Source organism: Athene noctua, chromosome 16, assembly GCF_965140245.1.
Source record: "Athene noctua chromosome 16, bAthNoc1.hap1.1, whole genome shotgun sequence".
In the NCBI taxonomy this organism is placed as follows: Eukaryota; Metazoa; Chordata; class Aves; order Strigiformes; family Strigidae; genus Athene; species Athene noctua.
Genome location: NC_134052.1, coordinates 6,556,835 through 6,572,270, shown reverse-complemented (window position 1 = coordinate 6,572,270; position 15,436 = coordinate 6,556,835). Strand labels below are relative to the sequence as shown.

The window sequence follows — 15,436 nt, the reverse complement described above, 5'->3', positions numbered from 1 at the left end:
GGATTGCCGAGCTGGCAGGCAGGCTGGCAGCAGGAGCCTCCGCTGCTGACTCGCCTATTGAAGTGATGCCTGCACGTTTCCGTGGGAGCCCCGCCACGAGCGGGGACAGGCTGCGATTTCACCCACACCACGGCCGCTGCTGCCACCATCCTCTGCTGTGACCCCCGCGCCCACCGCCCTGCGCTGCCCACCCCAGCCGGGGAGATGGAGCTGCCCCGGGAGTGATGCTGCTGGCAGGAGCCCATGTGATGCTGGGCTAGTGCTGCTCGCTCCCTCGTCCCTCTCCCGCTCGCTCGCAGGCTGTCATGGCGACTCCCAATAACGTTACTCCCACCAACTGCAGCTGGTGGCCCATCTCGGCGCTGGAGAACGACGCAGGGAAATCCACGGAGGGGGAGGAAAATCAGGACCCGACAGACCCCGCTCTCAAATCCCAGGATAGATTGGTTTTGTACCACTGGACCCAGTCCTTCAGCTCGCAAAAGGTAAAAAAATAATTGTTCGGCTGGGTTCCTGGGGAACAATCACCTCCTGTCCCCAGGGCATCCCCTTGCCTCGGGAGGATGGATGCACTGATGGGGAGAGCAAGGGGCTCGTCCCCAGGGCTGGTGGGGATAGCAGCGTGTGGCCGGGCAGCTCTTTTGTACCCGAGGTTCTGCGTTTTAACAGCATCTGCCTGGGGGAGAGGGGGGGGGGGGGGGGGGGGCGCTCAGCCAAATCCCGCTTTTGCTTTGGGATCGCGGCTTGCACCGGGAGCCGCCTCGGCTTTGTGTTCGCTCACAGCCCCGCTCCGGCATGGCCAGGAGCGCAGACAAAGGCTGAGCCAGGCCCCGGGACCACCCTGCTGCCAGGAGAGGGGGAGGCAGCCCCAGAGCCAGGCTTCTTCCAAGGAGCAGACCCCGGCATGCAGCGATGATTTACCCCTGACATTGCAGCAGCGCCCTGGAAATCCTGTTCCCAGTGCCCCAGCTCCATGCAAGGTTCATGGAGCTGAACAGTGAGAAATCACATTTTCCAGTAAATGCTCATTTTTCAGCACAGTGGCTGTGTAGCAAACTCGACCTTCTCCTCCTAGCCCCAACCCCCCCCCAATCACTCCCATGCCATTAATATGACATGGAGAATGGGATATTCAGAGGGGTGGCGGGGACACAAAGTTCCCCTGGTGCAAGGGCCCCCTCGAGCCCCGCAGCCCGGTGGGGAGGCCGGAGGCAGAGATGCCCGTCCCTACTTGCAGGCACAAAGAAAGGAGAGGATGCCCAATGCAGCAGGGTGGCTGCACATGGTCTGCCGTTGGCAGCAGGTGACTAATGGGCTTCTGGTCCGCACCGGCGAGGGATGCTCGTGCCCAGCTCACTGTTATCTTTTGTCCTGCTCGTTCGGCCGCCGGCAGCAGGGAGGCAGTGGTTAGGTGGTTAAGTGGTTAAGGCACTTCTTGTACAGGGTTTCCTACAACCGGCCTCCCCTCTGCGGGGCTGGGGACAGAGCAGGGCACACCGAGAGCCACAGCACCCGCTGCTACGTCAGCTCCGGCACCGCTTCAGGCTTTGCTTTTGAGGTCACTTGCAAGGAAACAGCGTTTGCTGGAAGGCAGATGAGCAGAAGCTGGCGTGATGGACATCGCAGGGCGAGGAGTGGCAGGGGCTGCATGAGTCCCCCTGCACAGGAGTTTTTCTCAGAGCTGCCTGCTGGCCGAGCTTTTCCTGCTCTGCCCTGGGAGCTGCTCGGAACCACCCTCCACTACGCTGGGGCTGTTTGTGGGAGGTATCCTGAGCCCCCACCAGGATCTGGCCCTCTCTACAAAGGGATTTTTGGAGTTTTACAGCCAGCATTGGATTTTTACACAAGATGCCTCATGGTAGCTCTGCTGGTTCCTCAGAGACCCACTGGGGGGTCCAGGCGCATTCGGTCACCCCAGCTGGGACCCCTCCTTGGGGTTACCCTGGGAGCTGAGCCCTCCTGCCTGGCAGCTGCCTCTTGCCAGGCCTTCAGGCTTGGCTCTTGATATTAGAACAGGGAAGCAGGGGGAGTCTGGGGACAGATGCCCTGGGTGGTCCTGCCCAGGGTTTATCCATCAGCTGAGAGAGAAAGGCTGAAAGAAATGTTGCAGTTGAGGTTCACAGGCTTCCTTTGCCTGAGTTTAAAAGAGAAAATTAATTTGCCAACCCTGTAAATAATTAATGACTAATTCCCCAGGGACTCTGAAGTACTCATAGAAATGCTTATATTTGTTATGTTGTATTTTTAGCCGCTGCTAGTTGGAGGAAAACAAGCGCTTTTCCCTCATTCAGTAAATGTTCTGTAAAACATAGCAGTTTCACATCCTCCGAGGGAGGGTTTTTTTTCACCTGTTTGACATACTTAGTTCATAACAGTCAGGATTTTATAACCCAGAAGCCTAAAATGCCATCCCTGGGTGCGTATTCAACACCATCTCAAGCACAGAGCAAAGCAGCAGAATCAGCCCTGAGGGCTGTCTGTGGGCAATGGGGATGGGGACGGTGCCCCACATCCAATCCTGCTCTGGCCTCCTCCTGCCCTCCCAGACCCCTGGCCTCAGCTTTCCCACCCATGAGACGGGTGGATGCCACCCCAGCGGTGCCACCCGCCGGCCTGGCGCTGAAGGAGGGCAGCAGCAGAGGAAGGCAGCGCGTTTGGCACAAGAGGTGTGAAGGTGGTGGGTGATATCCCCAGGCCAGCAGCAGCATGGGGCAGGAGAGATGCTGTGCAGAGGCTGCTTGAAACTCTCCATGAAACAGAACCTTTTCCATTCTCAAAACATGCCTGGCAAAGCCATCGCCCACCCCGAGCATAGAACGTACCTGAGTCAGCATCCAGGCCTCCTTCAGCCAGGCTATAGCACCCACTGGGTGCAAGACGACATAGCATTGCTGCAACCTCTGCTTCTTCCTCTTCTTCCTCGTCCTCCCAGTGTGCTGGGCTATGCTGGGACCCACAGCAGCATCACTGATTCCCCCCAGCTGGGGAGCTGCCAACCTCTCTCCACCTGCTTCTAAGGGGTGGGCTTGCAGCTCGCCAGTACCCCTGGCCCCTTCACCTGTCACACTGGCCACCAGCGGCCAGAGCAAGGATAGTCCAACAAAGTTAGGATGGGCTTGGGTCTTCTCCATTTGCTGGGAAGGGAAATCCTCACTTGGCTACCTGGATTTTGCAGCTGCCCCATGCCAAGAGCTGCTTGGCTTCTGGCAGGACGAGCATGTGTCATGACACATCGCTGTGCTTAAGTGGCCGGGGAGGGCCAAGGAACTGTGGTGGGTGGAGGTGGGATTCTTGGGGTGCTTCAAGGGGCTCTTGGAACCAGCTTGGTGCATGGGGCTGAGCCCTTTCTCCCTGGTCTCTTGTCCCAGGTGCGGCTGGTGATCGCAGAGAAGGGGCTGCCCTGCGAGGAGCGGGACGTCAGCATGCCTCTGATGGAGCACAAGGAGCCCTGGTTCATGCGCCTCAACCTAGGGGAGGAGGTGCCCGTCATCATCCACAGGGACAACATCATCAGTGACTACAACCAGATCATCGACTACATGGAGAAGAACTTCACGGGAGGTAAGGGGGGACTGCATCTCAGGGAAAACTCGGGTCTAATTCACATACTATTTGCCAAATGCACTCGCTTTGTCCTGTAAAGTTTCAGCTTTACCCCAGAAGAGCAGCAAGCCACCAGCCTTCCCCAGACTTTTACATTTTCCCATGAAAATAAAGGATTTCCAGCAGAGACCTCTTGGAAGTGCTGCTAGGGGACTTTGGACCCCCCCTTTTTCAGCTTTGTTGGCCACAATCCCAAACCGGACCATTTCCCTCTGTCCCTGTGGTGTGTGGTGGCATCTCACCAGAGCGGTGGCTGGAGCACAACCCATGGGATTCCTTCTGGGTTTGGTCACCTTTGTTCTTTGGCCTTGTGTAATTGTGTAAAAACCCCAGTAACTCCCTGTAAGAAGCCTCACTGAGAGAAAGTGGGTTTGAGCTGGGTGCTGCTGTCCCTCTCCCCTTCCTCGATGAGCCCTGTGCCACCAGCTGCGGGCAGGGGACCCTGCCATCCCTGGTGCCTCAGAGAAAACTGCCTCTTTAAAGTCAAACAAAGCCAGCAGTGCTGGGGACCATGGGAGGATGATATGACACAAACCCAGAGGAAGGGACAACCAGGAGAGAGAAGCTCGTATTCCCCCCGGAGCAGGGCTGCAGTCAGCGGCCGGCCGAGCCCAGCACACCAGGATGCTGAGACGGCACTCAAAGGTGGCTGTTTGCACAGCCACTGCGGCAAGCAGCCTCTCCCTGGCATCTCACATCCCTTCACCCTCATTTCCCCAAACCTGCAGGCTGTCAGGCTGGGATGCTCCACTGAGGAGGCTTCAAAGCTGAGCAGGGAGCTTGGGCTGTGCCATCACGACGTTCGCCCCAGCATCCATCCCCCTTGCAACAGAGACATCAAAAACATCTCAAAATAGCTCCCGAAGCAAGGGCGTCTTGCCAGCTCAGCTGCTGCTGTCCTCTCCCGGCCCTGCTACAGTGGTGGTGCTCAGCAGAGGCACGATGCTCGCTCACCGGCGGGGCAGTGGGATGGGATCGGCCGGGAGCAGCCCACACCGGCAGCAGGTCCCAGGGAACAGCGGGCCTTTTCCTGCCAAGGGGCAGCAGGGAACATCATTCCTTGTTCCTGCACTGCGCAGCAGCTTCACCCGGTCTCTGCGAAGGGCAGGTGGTCCAACATATGTGACAACAGGCTGTCCCCAGCAGGAGGGGGACACAGCTCTGCCTGTGCACTGGGAAACTCCTATCGTTGAGATTTTCCAGCCAGGTGCAGTTTCTTACCTTTTCACTGAGAAATGGAGAGGGAAGCTCCAGGGAAGAGTGCCCAGAGAACCACTCCCTGCTGCATACTCTGCCCCGAGCCATTGCCCACCAATGGTAGCTGGAAAAAGCATTAGGATACCACAGCCCGAGGGGAATCACCCACCTTGCAGAAAGATGCAGAGCTTGAAAATGCCTTTATAAGAAGGTATATACACTGCGTTATGTTTTCCCCTGGCCTGGGAGCATGGCCTTTACAGGTGTTTACACACACCCTGAGGGTCAGCTATCAGCGAAGGGTGGTGTGATGAGCAATGGTTTTCTTTCCCCAGAAAAGCCGTGAATAGTGCCAATAACCTTTGAGGGTGTTCTCACTAGGTCAAGGCCCAGCAGTGCCAAGAAATCACTGATGGGTTGGCTGCTGGCAGTGCATCTCACAGCCTGGGCGAGGGGCTCCTCCCAGGGCTGCACCCCCAGCCCTGTCCTGCAGAGCTTTCTCCCATCCCACTTTTGCACGGCCCATCACTTGCTGACTATATACAACAGCAGCCCGTATGTGCAGGTCTGCTGTGGCGTGCAAAGGCAGGGCGATCACGATCCCACCAAAAAGTCTCCCTGGGACGTGCTGAAGGACGCAGGCCAGCAGCCAGCACACCACTATTTCATTGTGGTCGCTCTGTCTCGCTGCCGGACAGGGCAGTCACTCTGGATATGCTGGTTTCCAGCCTTGGCCCCAGCCTGTCGGGTGCTGGCCAGGAGCCCTGTGGAAGGAGCACACATGCTATAGGTCAGTTATTATTATTTCATTCAGCCGGTCGCTTTTCTCAGATGGAAAATCCCCGCTTGGAGAGCTGGAGTCGGGGCAGCATGGGCAGCAAGCAGCCTGTGGGCAGGGAGGAGCTACTGAAACCTCCCCTCACTCAGGGAAAAATAATGCTCATGCTCGTCGGTCAGAAGAAGCTTATGGAGCCTACTGACAGAGACAGCCCCGAATCAGAGCTGTTAGGAGGTTTGCAGTATAGGAGCTGCCAAAATTTCCATGGCTCCTGTCCAGCCACAGGTGCCGGCAGGCGCGATGCTGCCTGGCTCAGGGCAGGGTGAACTGTGCATCCATGCCGGGTGGGCATCACCAGGCTGTGCCCACAGCCTCGCTACTGCTGCCGGCAGTGGGGCCGAGCAGAACTGTCATTTCAAGCCTTTAATTAAGGAGCCGTGTTGGCCACATCTGCCAAAGTCTTTCTGCCGATGCACCTTAACTCAGCCTGGTGTACGGTGAGCCCTGCACTGCAGACAGCATGTGGGCTACGGGTGTACCAAGCCTGGTGGTAAATTTACTCACTACCCATTAACTGCTACCTGAAAACACTATAAACATTTATGATCCCATAAAAAAAATGGACCTGATATTCTTGGTGGAGACAAGAGCAACATTTTGCTCCATGTGGTGTCATCTGCTGTGTATTTTGAGCAGAAACTGTAATAAAAAGAGCAGGATACAAACTGCCATCTGCAAAAGATTAATAAAACCCAACAAGGCGAGGGAGGTGCTGAGCCGGCCGGGGCGAGGGATGTTCCTGCATCTGAGGCACCAGCTAAGCGCAGAGGGAAGATGTGTCAGGCTCCTTCTTTGGTCATCTACCTCTTGATTACCCACTTTGAGTGGGATTTTTAGGGAAGCCCAAGGTGCCTCACTGCTATGGGTGTAATGAGTTCGTAACTCAGGAGATCCCAAACTCAAATCCCCATGTTTTAGCTCTTTTCTGCAGAACAGGAAGATTTTGTTTCCCTTCTAAAAGATGTGAAACCACAGCTTACAAATTCAGGGGCCACAGAGATGAAGGGCTTGCTAACCCTGAGCTCCTGGGGCCACGGGGGCTGCAGGGCTGGGCACTGACATGCGTACACATCCCTGTGGTCCTGCAGGTTTGCCCATCTCTGGGCACAGACTGGACACACTCTTGGCCAGGACGGGCAGTGGGGAGGGGGCAGAGACAAGCATGGGGTATGGTTTTGAGTCCCTGCTCAAGCCAGGACTGCACACTGGTGTCCCACACAGGCTAACAAGCCACTCATGAGCATCCTGTTAACAGCTTTCGCTTTGCCCTCGCAGAAAACGTCACGCAGCTGATCCCCGAGCCAGGCAGCCTGCTGCACTCGCGGGTGCTGCAGTACCGGGAGCTGCTGGACTCGCTCCCCATGGACGCCTACACGCACGGCTGCATCCTACATCCCGAGCTCACCACCGACTCCATGATCCCAAAGTACGCGACCGCTGAGATCCGCAGTAAGTCACTTCTCCAGCGGGGCTGCCCAGGGTCCCCGCCAACACAATGGCTCTCCCAGCCCTTCCTTTAGGCTCAGTTTGGGTCCACAGCCCAGCCAGCCACCCTGCTCTTGCTCATCTCTGCTTTCCACCAATGCAGGCAGGGACAGAGCTGGGAAATGGCAAACCACAGCTAATCTGGGAGCTGCAGGTACCCTGCAGAGGCTTCCTAACCCCGGGAATGTCTGGGCTCCCACGGGCCAAGCATGCTTCTCACCAGCTCTTTTTGGGGCACATGAATTTTCCTCCCTCTCCTCACATCTCCTCTCCCTCCAATACCTCTAAGGGCAAAGGTGGGAAAGTACAGCCAGATTGAGTTGCAGATAGTGGATGAATCGGCATGACTGTGTGCCTGACCTTCAAGTGCTCATGAAACATTGACAACGCTTAAATTAACTCAGTGGCAAGGATTGCTCCTGGACTCGCCAGAGAAGTGACCTTGTTGGGAGGGCACTGGCATGCCCCACATCTCTCCCCTTCTTTAGGCTCTGGCCCCAAGCAGCGCCTGTAGCAAACACCACTCCCCCTGCACTGTCCCTTCAGCTGCCTGAGTCACAGATGGTCCTCCTGAGATTGGCTGCAGTCAGGCACAAAGAGAAACAGGTTGTTCCTGAGGTGTATCTCATGGTCTGCCCTGTCTCTGCTGGCACCCTGCACAGGGTGTTTCCATGTCACCAAGTGTCACCTCCACCCCTAGATCTTGGGCAGATGCATGGTGCAGAGCCTGTCCTCTCCCCAAAGGGTCCTGCTACAATGGCTTCAGACCCCATCTGCCTTGCATCACCTACCCAGCACTCTGCCAAAGTCCTTAAAAATATCTCCCCATCCAAACCTCCTTGCTGGTGGCATTTTTCCCAAGCCATTGCGAAGGAGGGGCTATGGGCAGGATGGTGCCTCAGCGCTGGCGGTGCCCTTCCTCCCCAGCGCATCCACCCAGGCGATGGCTCAGCTGCCCTGTTGCAGTGGGTGCCGAGAAAATCCATGTAGTTGTGTCCCAAGGAGAGGGCGAACCAAGGGCCAGGATCTCCCAAGGGGAACAAAACCAGGGTGATATCCAGGTTTCCCTGAGTTACAGCCCCAGGAGCACTGGCTTGGAGCCTTAGTGAGCATGAGCTTCAGGGCTCATGGTGGAAAACAGGGAGTTTCACCATTTTGTTCAGCATACAGCCTGCTGCTGCCCCAGCCAGCCCTGGCACCTCCCACACCATGCATCAGCATAGCCAAGCCCTTCATGGAGGGAACAAGGAGGGGGAGACAGATGGTCCCTGGCAGGAAGAGATTAGCCCAGCTTTGGGTAATTTATGTCCTCCCTAAGGTGTTACTCTGCATCTCATATTCCTCTCTTCCATTTACTCTGCTCCTTTCCCCCCGTTAGCTCCCTTACACAAAGCCCTTTGCATCCTCCCCATGTCCTGGGAAGGAGGAGGGTAAGCATCTCTCCTGTGCTCATGATGGTCTCCACACTACCAAATTGCATCCCCAGACACTGAGCTGGGGCAGAACAGCTTCATTTGGGAGGGAGCATCCCCTCCTGTGCCGCTGTGCACACACACACACACACACACGTGGGCAGCTGGCTCAGACATCCCAAAGGATCAACCTGCTGGGGATGGAGCTGCAGGAACGAGGTTACACAGAAGCTCAGGGAAGTTCTTAAAACAGTAAGAGTCAGAGAGAGACAGAAATCTGGCATCTCCGGTATGAATCCAGCAGAGAAAATGAGGAGCTGAAACCCCCAGAGCTGGGACTCACCATGGCCAGGGAGGGGGATCTGCCATACCCCACAGCCAGCACTGCCATGCCATGAGCAGGTGGGAGGGCTGAAGAAGCCACATGCCCTTAGGAGCAGCAGCAGGGCAGCAGCAAACCATGAATATTGGCCTATTTTAGCTCTCCGGGGTGTTTTCTTGGTGCCCACAATGCTACTTTGCATGCAGAATGGGGTGCTTTGCTGCGGGACGCAAGGTCATCCTGATGCCTGACAAACACAGTCCCCCCAGCCCCTCTGTCTCTCTCCCCCCAGGACATTTAGCTAATGCCAGCACGGAGCTGATGAAGCTGGACCACGAAGAGGAGCCACAGCTATCAGAGCCCTACCTCTCCAAGCAGAAGAAGCTCATGGTAAGGGGGTCAAAGCCATGCACACCTCTGGCACTGGGGGGACATGACCCACAGACCTGCCATGGGCACCGGGAGCCTCGTGTCCCTGCACAGTTGCAGGGACACTTGTCCATCCATCCCCCATCCTAACCCCGCCCTCCACCCAGGCCAAGATCCTGGAGCATGACAACGTGAACTACTTGAAGAAGATCCTTGGTGAACTGGGGATGGTGCTAGACCAGATCGAGGCCGAGCTGGAGAAGAGGAAACTGGAGTACCAAGGTAGGCTCTGGGCTGCATTTACGGGGTATTTTTTCATACAAGGCTGAGGTGCAACACCAGGAACAGCCGATGCCTTCGCACCTGATGAACATGCCCCATGGTACAACCACCAGTGGGGCCAGGATTGCCTCTGGGGTCTCCTGGTTTTGGGTGCACTGATGTCATTGCAGCCTGCGCTGTTGCACCATGAGGAGCCCAGACTGACAGATGCAGGGCTGGGGATGTGTCCTGCAGCCAAGCCCCGCCTCGCCACAGGTCTGCAGCACATCCCAGTGGAGTATGGGCAGGGAAACCTGATGGGAATTTGAGGGGCCCTGGAGGGGTGGGAGCCTTTACAGGACCTGCGTCAAAGGCCAGCAGGTGGGAGAGAGTGACACCAGCCATCCCTAACATCAAATACATACTGCTGGGTGCCTGCTGAGAGCCACCCTGATGCCCTGGCAGACAGGGATGCATGGGCACAGCTGGGCATTGCTTGTCTTGCCATCACCCCAGGATGACGCCATCATCCTCTCATCCCCGCTGCCAGCAGGCCTCGTAACCCCAGCCCCAGGATGGCTGGTAGCTGCCAGCACCACAGTGCCAGATCCAGAGCAGAACCCAGACACAGTTAATCAGGGGATGACCCCACAGCTGCCCCTGCCCTCGGGGCCGTCCCCAGCCATGGGGAGCCATGCGTCACGCTCGGGGCTGCACCGAAGGGCCCTCGGAGGTGCCAAGGTCAGACCCGGCAGGACACAGGGTTGGGGATTTGCTGAGAGCCCTGATGCATTCACAGCAGCACCCTGTGTTGCCCTAATTGCCTCCAGTGAACACCCTCATTAATTGTTCCGAGAGCTGGGCTAGCTCAGCAGAGTTCAGCCTAATGAGGTGCCCTGGGAGGATGTCACAGGCACTTGGAGCAGAGGGGTGGCTGCTGCCAGCGCCCGAGGGCTCCGCTGCCTTCGGTCCTTGCATGCTGCTCCTGCCCTCTGCTTCAGGCACCCAAACTCCCCCCACCATGCCCACAGCCGGGTCAGGATCTCAACAGCAGACACAAGCACCAGCCCTTTGGCACCTTCCCAGGAGCCGCAGTGCAGCAGCTCTCCTCCCACGCAGCCCAGGTTGCCGGCCCAACGCGCAGTGATGCAGGCAGGGCAGGGCAGGCAGGAGGGGGGTGAAAGATGCTGCAGGAGCACAGGGCAACCCCTTGCCACAGGCACCCCATTTGGCTGGGACAGGCTGGTTCAAATTGGGGCTGCTGCGATGCAAAGAGGGTGAGTTGCCTTTGTCTGCGCTTCTGCCCCACCTTGGCGCTGGGAAGGGGTGCAGGGGGCTGGGGCACCTCACAGCTGGGTCCAGACCTCAGCAGCGGGTGCAAGTCCAGAGCCAGGAGGGGTAGGGCTGGATCAGGGCTCTCTCCCGAAGTCACCATCCTCACATGTGCTTTGTCCTTTGCCTGCAGCGGTGCCTGGGAGCAAGGCAGCCACCTCAGCCCCATTTCCCTACCTCTGAGCTGAAGCACCCACAGGGTCCCCACAGCACCCAGGAGGCTCTGGCTGCGGCACCCCACAATTCATTAGTCACTGAAAACATTTATTGACTAATTAGGCACAGGCAATCTGTCCACTTGGGCTGTGCCTCTAGCAGGATTAGGCAGGCTGCCAAGCGGCTACAAATGAGGGTGCTAATTACCAGTAATTCCCCTGGCCTGGCCCTGCAGGCAGCCCTGCAGCACCAGCCCCTGCGCAGGGGTGCCATAAAGGTGACACTCTCTCCCTCCCGGATATAACAGCCAGAGGGCAAATGGAAAAGCCCCAGAATTAAGGATTTGGTGCAAAGCCAGGGGCTCAGCCTTTGTGCCCTTCTGCTGTTCTTCCTTACTATCCTGGCCTGAGCCTAACAACAGCTTGGTTTATTCCTGGACATCTCTCTGGTGAGGTTATTTCCAGGGTCACCTCTTATCAGGGGTTATCAATGCTGTGGTGCCTTTCCTTGCACCCAGCATTCACACCAAGCTCCGGCTCTTGGCACAGACATGCTGCAGTTTTGGTGTCCTGGAGCAGGGTCCCTGCTGCAGGAGATGGGACAGAGGCAGGACGTCCCCGACAGCACACAGGGAGAGCAGACAGGCCAGGCCAGCAAATGTGTTTGATTCCTGAGGATTTCTTACATCCCTGAAATAGGACAAGTTAACATGACACTCCTGAAACAGTTCCCAGTGCAGCCAAGGACAAACACTGCTGCTGTCCCTTGAGCACTAACACAGCAGAAGGGGTCACTGCACCACATCTTCCTTCAAGGGAGGCCAAGGGCCCTTTGCCAGGGACCTCCTGGGTATGGGAGGATGACATCTGTTGCTCTCGACTTGGGAGAGAGGCAACAGAGACATTCTGCAGACAGCAATTTGTACCTTCTTGTGGGCTATAAATGATGGCTTCACATTCTCAGCTTGGTGGCCCCACATATCCTCCATCACGTGGCCTGGTAGATGTGGTCTGATCTCTTGGGACATCAGAGAGTTGAGAAAAAACACCCCAGGTGTAATGCAAATGCTCCTGCCTTTGTGGATCTTTTGAGCAAGCCTTTAGGTGCCCACCCAAGGGTTTATTCTTACTCTACTTGCTCTGTCACTTCTCTCTCCAGGGCAGAAGTGTGAACTTTGGCTCTGTGGATGCGTCTTTACTTTGGCTGATGTCTTGTTAGGAGCTACCCTGCACCGCCTCAAGTTTCTAGGACTCTCTAAGAAATACTGGGAAGATGGCAGCAGACCTAACCTACAGTCCTTCTTCGACAGGATACAAAAACGTTTTGCCTTCAGGAAAGTTTTGGGAGATATACATACCACGCTTCTCTCTGCAGTGGTACCCAATGCCTTCAGGCTGGTCAAGCGGAAACCTCCTTCCTTCTTCGGAGCCTCCTTCCTGATGGGATCTCTGGGGGGAATGGGGTATTTTGCTTATTGGTACTTAAAGAAAAAATACATCTAGTGCTGGCTTCTTGGTGTTTAGTTTGGTGTCTCTGTGCTGTGTGAAATTATGATGAAGCCTCAGTAACTGTAATGAAATTTGAAGCAAGGTAATGAATAACTATATTGTTTAATGTAACATTCCGTAGTCTAGAAGTAGAAACGTATACTCCAAGGAAATAAGACAACAACAACAAAAAAATGCGTCAACTTGTAAATGCCTTTTTTAGGTTTAAGTATTCAACTCCAGTGAGAGGCTCAGGGGTTCACAGGCTCAGCCGTGCCCACCGGGAAGTGACGCCACCTCCGGCACCGGCCAGCTCCAGTGGAAGAGACAGGAACCCCAGGAAGTTTCCTGACACCCAAGTTAACCAATGGGACTGGGATATTTGCCTGTACGTTTGTGTTTCCAAATTGCTCACCGGCCACATCTCACACATGCAGGTAGTGGGGACTTTCTTCTTCTAGAAGGCGTTGTGTTGTCGTGCTTGGAGGCTTTCCTGAGAGCAGGGTGCAGTAGCTGGTCACAGTCAAGGTGGATTTGTGTTCTTCAAATATCCATTTTTTAAAATTATTTTCATTAAAAGGAATATTTTTTATTGAGCTGCTCTTAGAACGTATCCACTTTCTACGTCTGATTTTGGTGGGCTTTTTTTTAAAGAATTTAACGTCTGTCTTTAACTGCCGCACTTTTTTCCTGAGATAAATCATTTTGACTTCCATCCTGAATTTTGGCACATGAAGGAGATTATTGTTTTAAGCCTTTTGGCTCTGTCTCTTGAGTTTTCCTTCATGGATTTGCAAAGCGTCTTTCACTGACTGAGCATATCTGGACTCTGAAAAAAGTACGACCATTTTCAGAACTTTTCAGCACTTTCCTGAAGGCACTTTGGCTTTCTCTTCCATCGGGGGCTCCTTTCTGTCATTTCCTCGCTGTGTGTTTTCTTAGAGACACTTTGCACAGAATCACATTGATGACTTTCTTGTGCCTTTTGCATGTTGGAAAGAATAATGGGCCTCACTGCTACTCATGCTTTGAAAACTGAGATCCTCAATAAACCATATGGGAGGAGTAACTGCTTCACATTTCTAAATGTGTTCAACACCCTTCTAGTCTTACCTCAAAGCATGCCAAAGGGCAGAGGGATGTGCAGGTGGTTTGTGCTTTTTCTCATGTACTGCATTGGTATAAAACTCTCATGGAAATAGTAGGTATTCCTCTTCTGAGGCACTCATTTCTGTAAGCACTCAGCCTGCTCGTATCTCCTCTGGCTGGTTTGCCAAGCGCTCCAGTGATCCTTAGCAAGTTGTGCTGCATCTTTAGGCTCGGAAAGGCATGCCAAGTATGGCTGAAGTAACACTAATAGCATTTGCCTCTGACCTCAAAATTATCTTTATGTATTTGAAAGCAGCAGGATTTCCCAGAAGCTTTGCTTCTTGATACAACCTGACAGCCAGAGAATTGTGAATATTTAGCAGGAATTGCAAGGGATGAGCACGTAGTGATTAGACAGTGCAAAATGCACAGGTTTAGGCTGTACTCATCACAATTGTGTAGGCTGGTCTGACATACTTCTGACATACAATGGCCTGCGTAGCTACAAAGGTGCTGTGTTATCCACACTTAAAACTGTTGTGTGAGAACTCAAATCCACCGCTTACACATGCACACCAGGCACCTGCAGCTGAGGCTGCTGAGGCAAACATTACAGACACATGCGTCCCCAAATACAGTTACATATTTGCTTCATGGCATCAATGACTTTGGAAAAAATAGTTGTTTGCTTCTTTTTTAAGAGGGAGGCAAGAGGGTTCCCTGAGGTTATCCCTTTTGCTGAATCTGAAAGATGTAAGAAGATACATGATGTCCTATAGTTCATCTAGTCCATTAGCTGGTGCTAAACTCCCCACAAGAATTTTTAAAGATATATGGATTTCATCCTTTTACCTTTGTCCATTGTCCTAGACACACATTCCCTGGTGATCTCCAAAAGCTGATGAAACGCACAAACCAGGTGTAGCAATTAATATTAACAGAGGTACAAGGCCACAAAACCCAGAGACAATGTCAGCAAATACTCGCTCAGTTCCCAGGATTTCAGCCTGAAAATGAGGCAGAAGGAAGCTTAGCAAGACTGCTACTAATTACCATACTCTTTTTTTTAAAAAAAAAAAAAGAAAAGAATAAATTTAAAATCATGGAGCAAATCAGAACTCTAAATACTGGAGAAAATTGGCATTTGTTTTGTTTTGGAGCACACTGTTAAAATGCAACTATTACAAGGAAGCCAGACAGAGCCAGCAGCTGGAACAAGGCGCAGATCAGTTTGGACCAACACATGAGAGATGTCAGTCGTGTCACTTCGTGGGCTGCTGGGAAGCTGCAGATGCTGCTGTGATGAGTTTTGTACAGGTTCTCAGCTATGAATATTCACTAACAAGCCTTTGTTTAGGACCAAATTTTTTTAAAAAAGCAAAAATCAGTGAAGATGGTGCCACTCCCTGTCGCTGAGCCTTGTTTCCCTGTCATTGTAATGAAAAAATCCCAGGACTTTGCTCCAGGGAAAAGCAATCTGCAAGAGTGATAAAAGACAATTACTGTGACGGGCAGAGGCTGAAGTGATGTTCAAGACCATGCTGAACGAACCAGGAGATAAAATGTCACCACCCCGATCGATCCAGATTAGCCAGTTATTCTCAGCAGCCCTGCGGTGATTACAGGCTGTCAGCATAAAAAGTTGCTTTTGCTCTAGCTGAGCTGAGCCTAATCAGGCTTTTTCTGCTCTAGTTCCATTTGATAGGGGAGACCCCTGCACTACACAGCCATAAGCTGGGCACTGGCCTGATGTTCGCTGCCCAAGGCATCCACTGTACACAGAAATACAAAAATGATAGCAAAAATCTGTTTTCTTACTCCAGGACTTTACACTTCGCTCTCAGCAAGGTGGGGGCAACAGTAGCACCCAAGGGGTAAGGCTGGA

The 15,436-nt window shown here is 54.0% G+C and overlaps 1 protein-coding gene across 4 annotated transcripts; it reads left to right on the top strand.

Moving 5' to 3' along the window:
- Positions 1 to 22: 22 nt before the first annotated feature.
- Positions 23 to 13,517, top strand: GDAP1L1 (ganglioside induced differentiation associated protein 1 like 1). Of its 4 annotated transcripts, none has more exons than XM_074920127.1 (6): positions 23 to 485; positions 3,369 to 3,561; positions 6,914 to 7,087; positions 9,150 to 9,247; positions 9,394 to 9,508; positions 12,134 to 13,517. In XM_074920127.1, the coding sequence occupies exons 1-6, from the start codon at positions 306 to 308 to the stop codon at positions 12,475 to 12,477; spliced, it is 1,104 nt and encodes a 367-aa protein (XP_074776228.1). In that variant the 5' UTR covers positions 23 to 305; the 3' UTR covers positions 12,478 to 13,517. The 4 variants fall into 4 exon arrangements, with proteins under 4 accessions (XP_074776228.1, XP_074776227.1, XP_074776229.1 ...); XM_074920126.1 differs by having other exon boundaries at positions 3,342 to 3,561; XM_074920128.1 differs by lacking the exon at positions 6,914 to 7,087.
- Positions 13,518 to 15,436: the final 1,919 nt, after the last annotated feature.

What these genes read in the sequence shown, in the direction of transcription:
- GDAP1L1 (XM_074920126.1), top strand. Translation starts at nt 306, where the DNA reads ATGGCGACTCCCAATAACGTTACTCCCACCAACTGCAGCTGGTGGCCC. An exon ending in GGAGAAGAACTTCACGGGAG is followed by an intron (nt 3,562 to 6,913) that starts GTAAGGGGGGAC and finishes TTGCCCTCGCAG; the next exon opens with AAAACGTCACGCAGCTGATC. An exon ending in CGCGACCGCTGAGATCCGCA is followed by an intron (nt 7,088 to 9,149) that starts GTAAGTCACTTC and finishes CTCTCCCCCCAG; the next exon opens with GACATTTAGCTAATGCCAGC.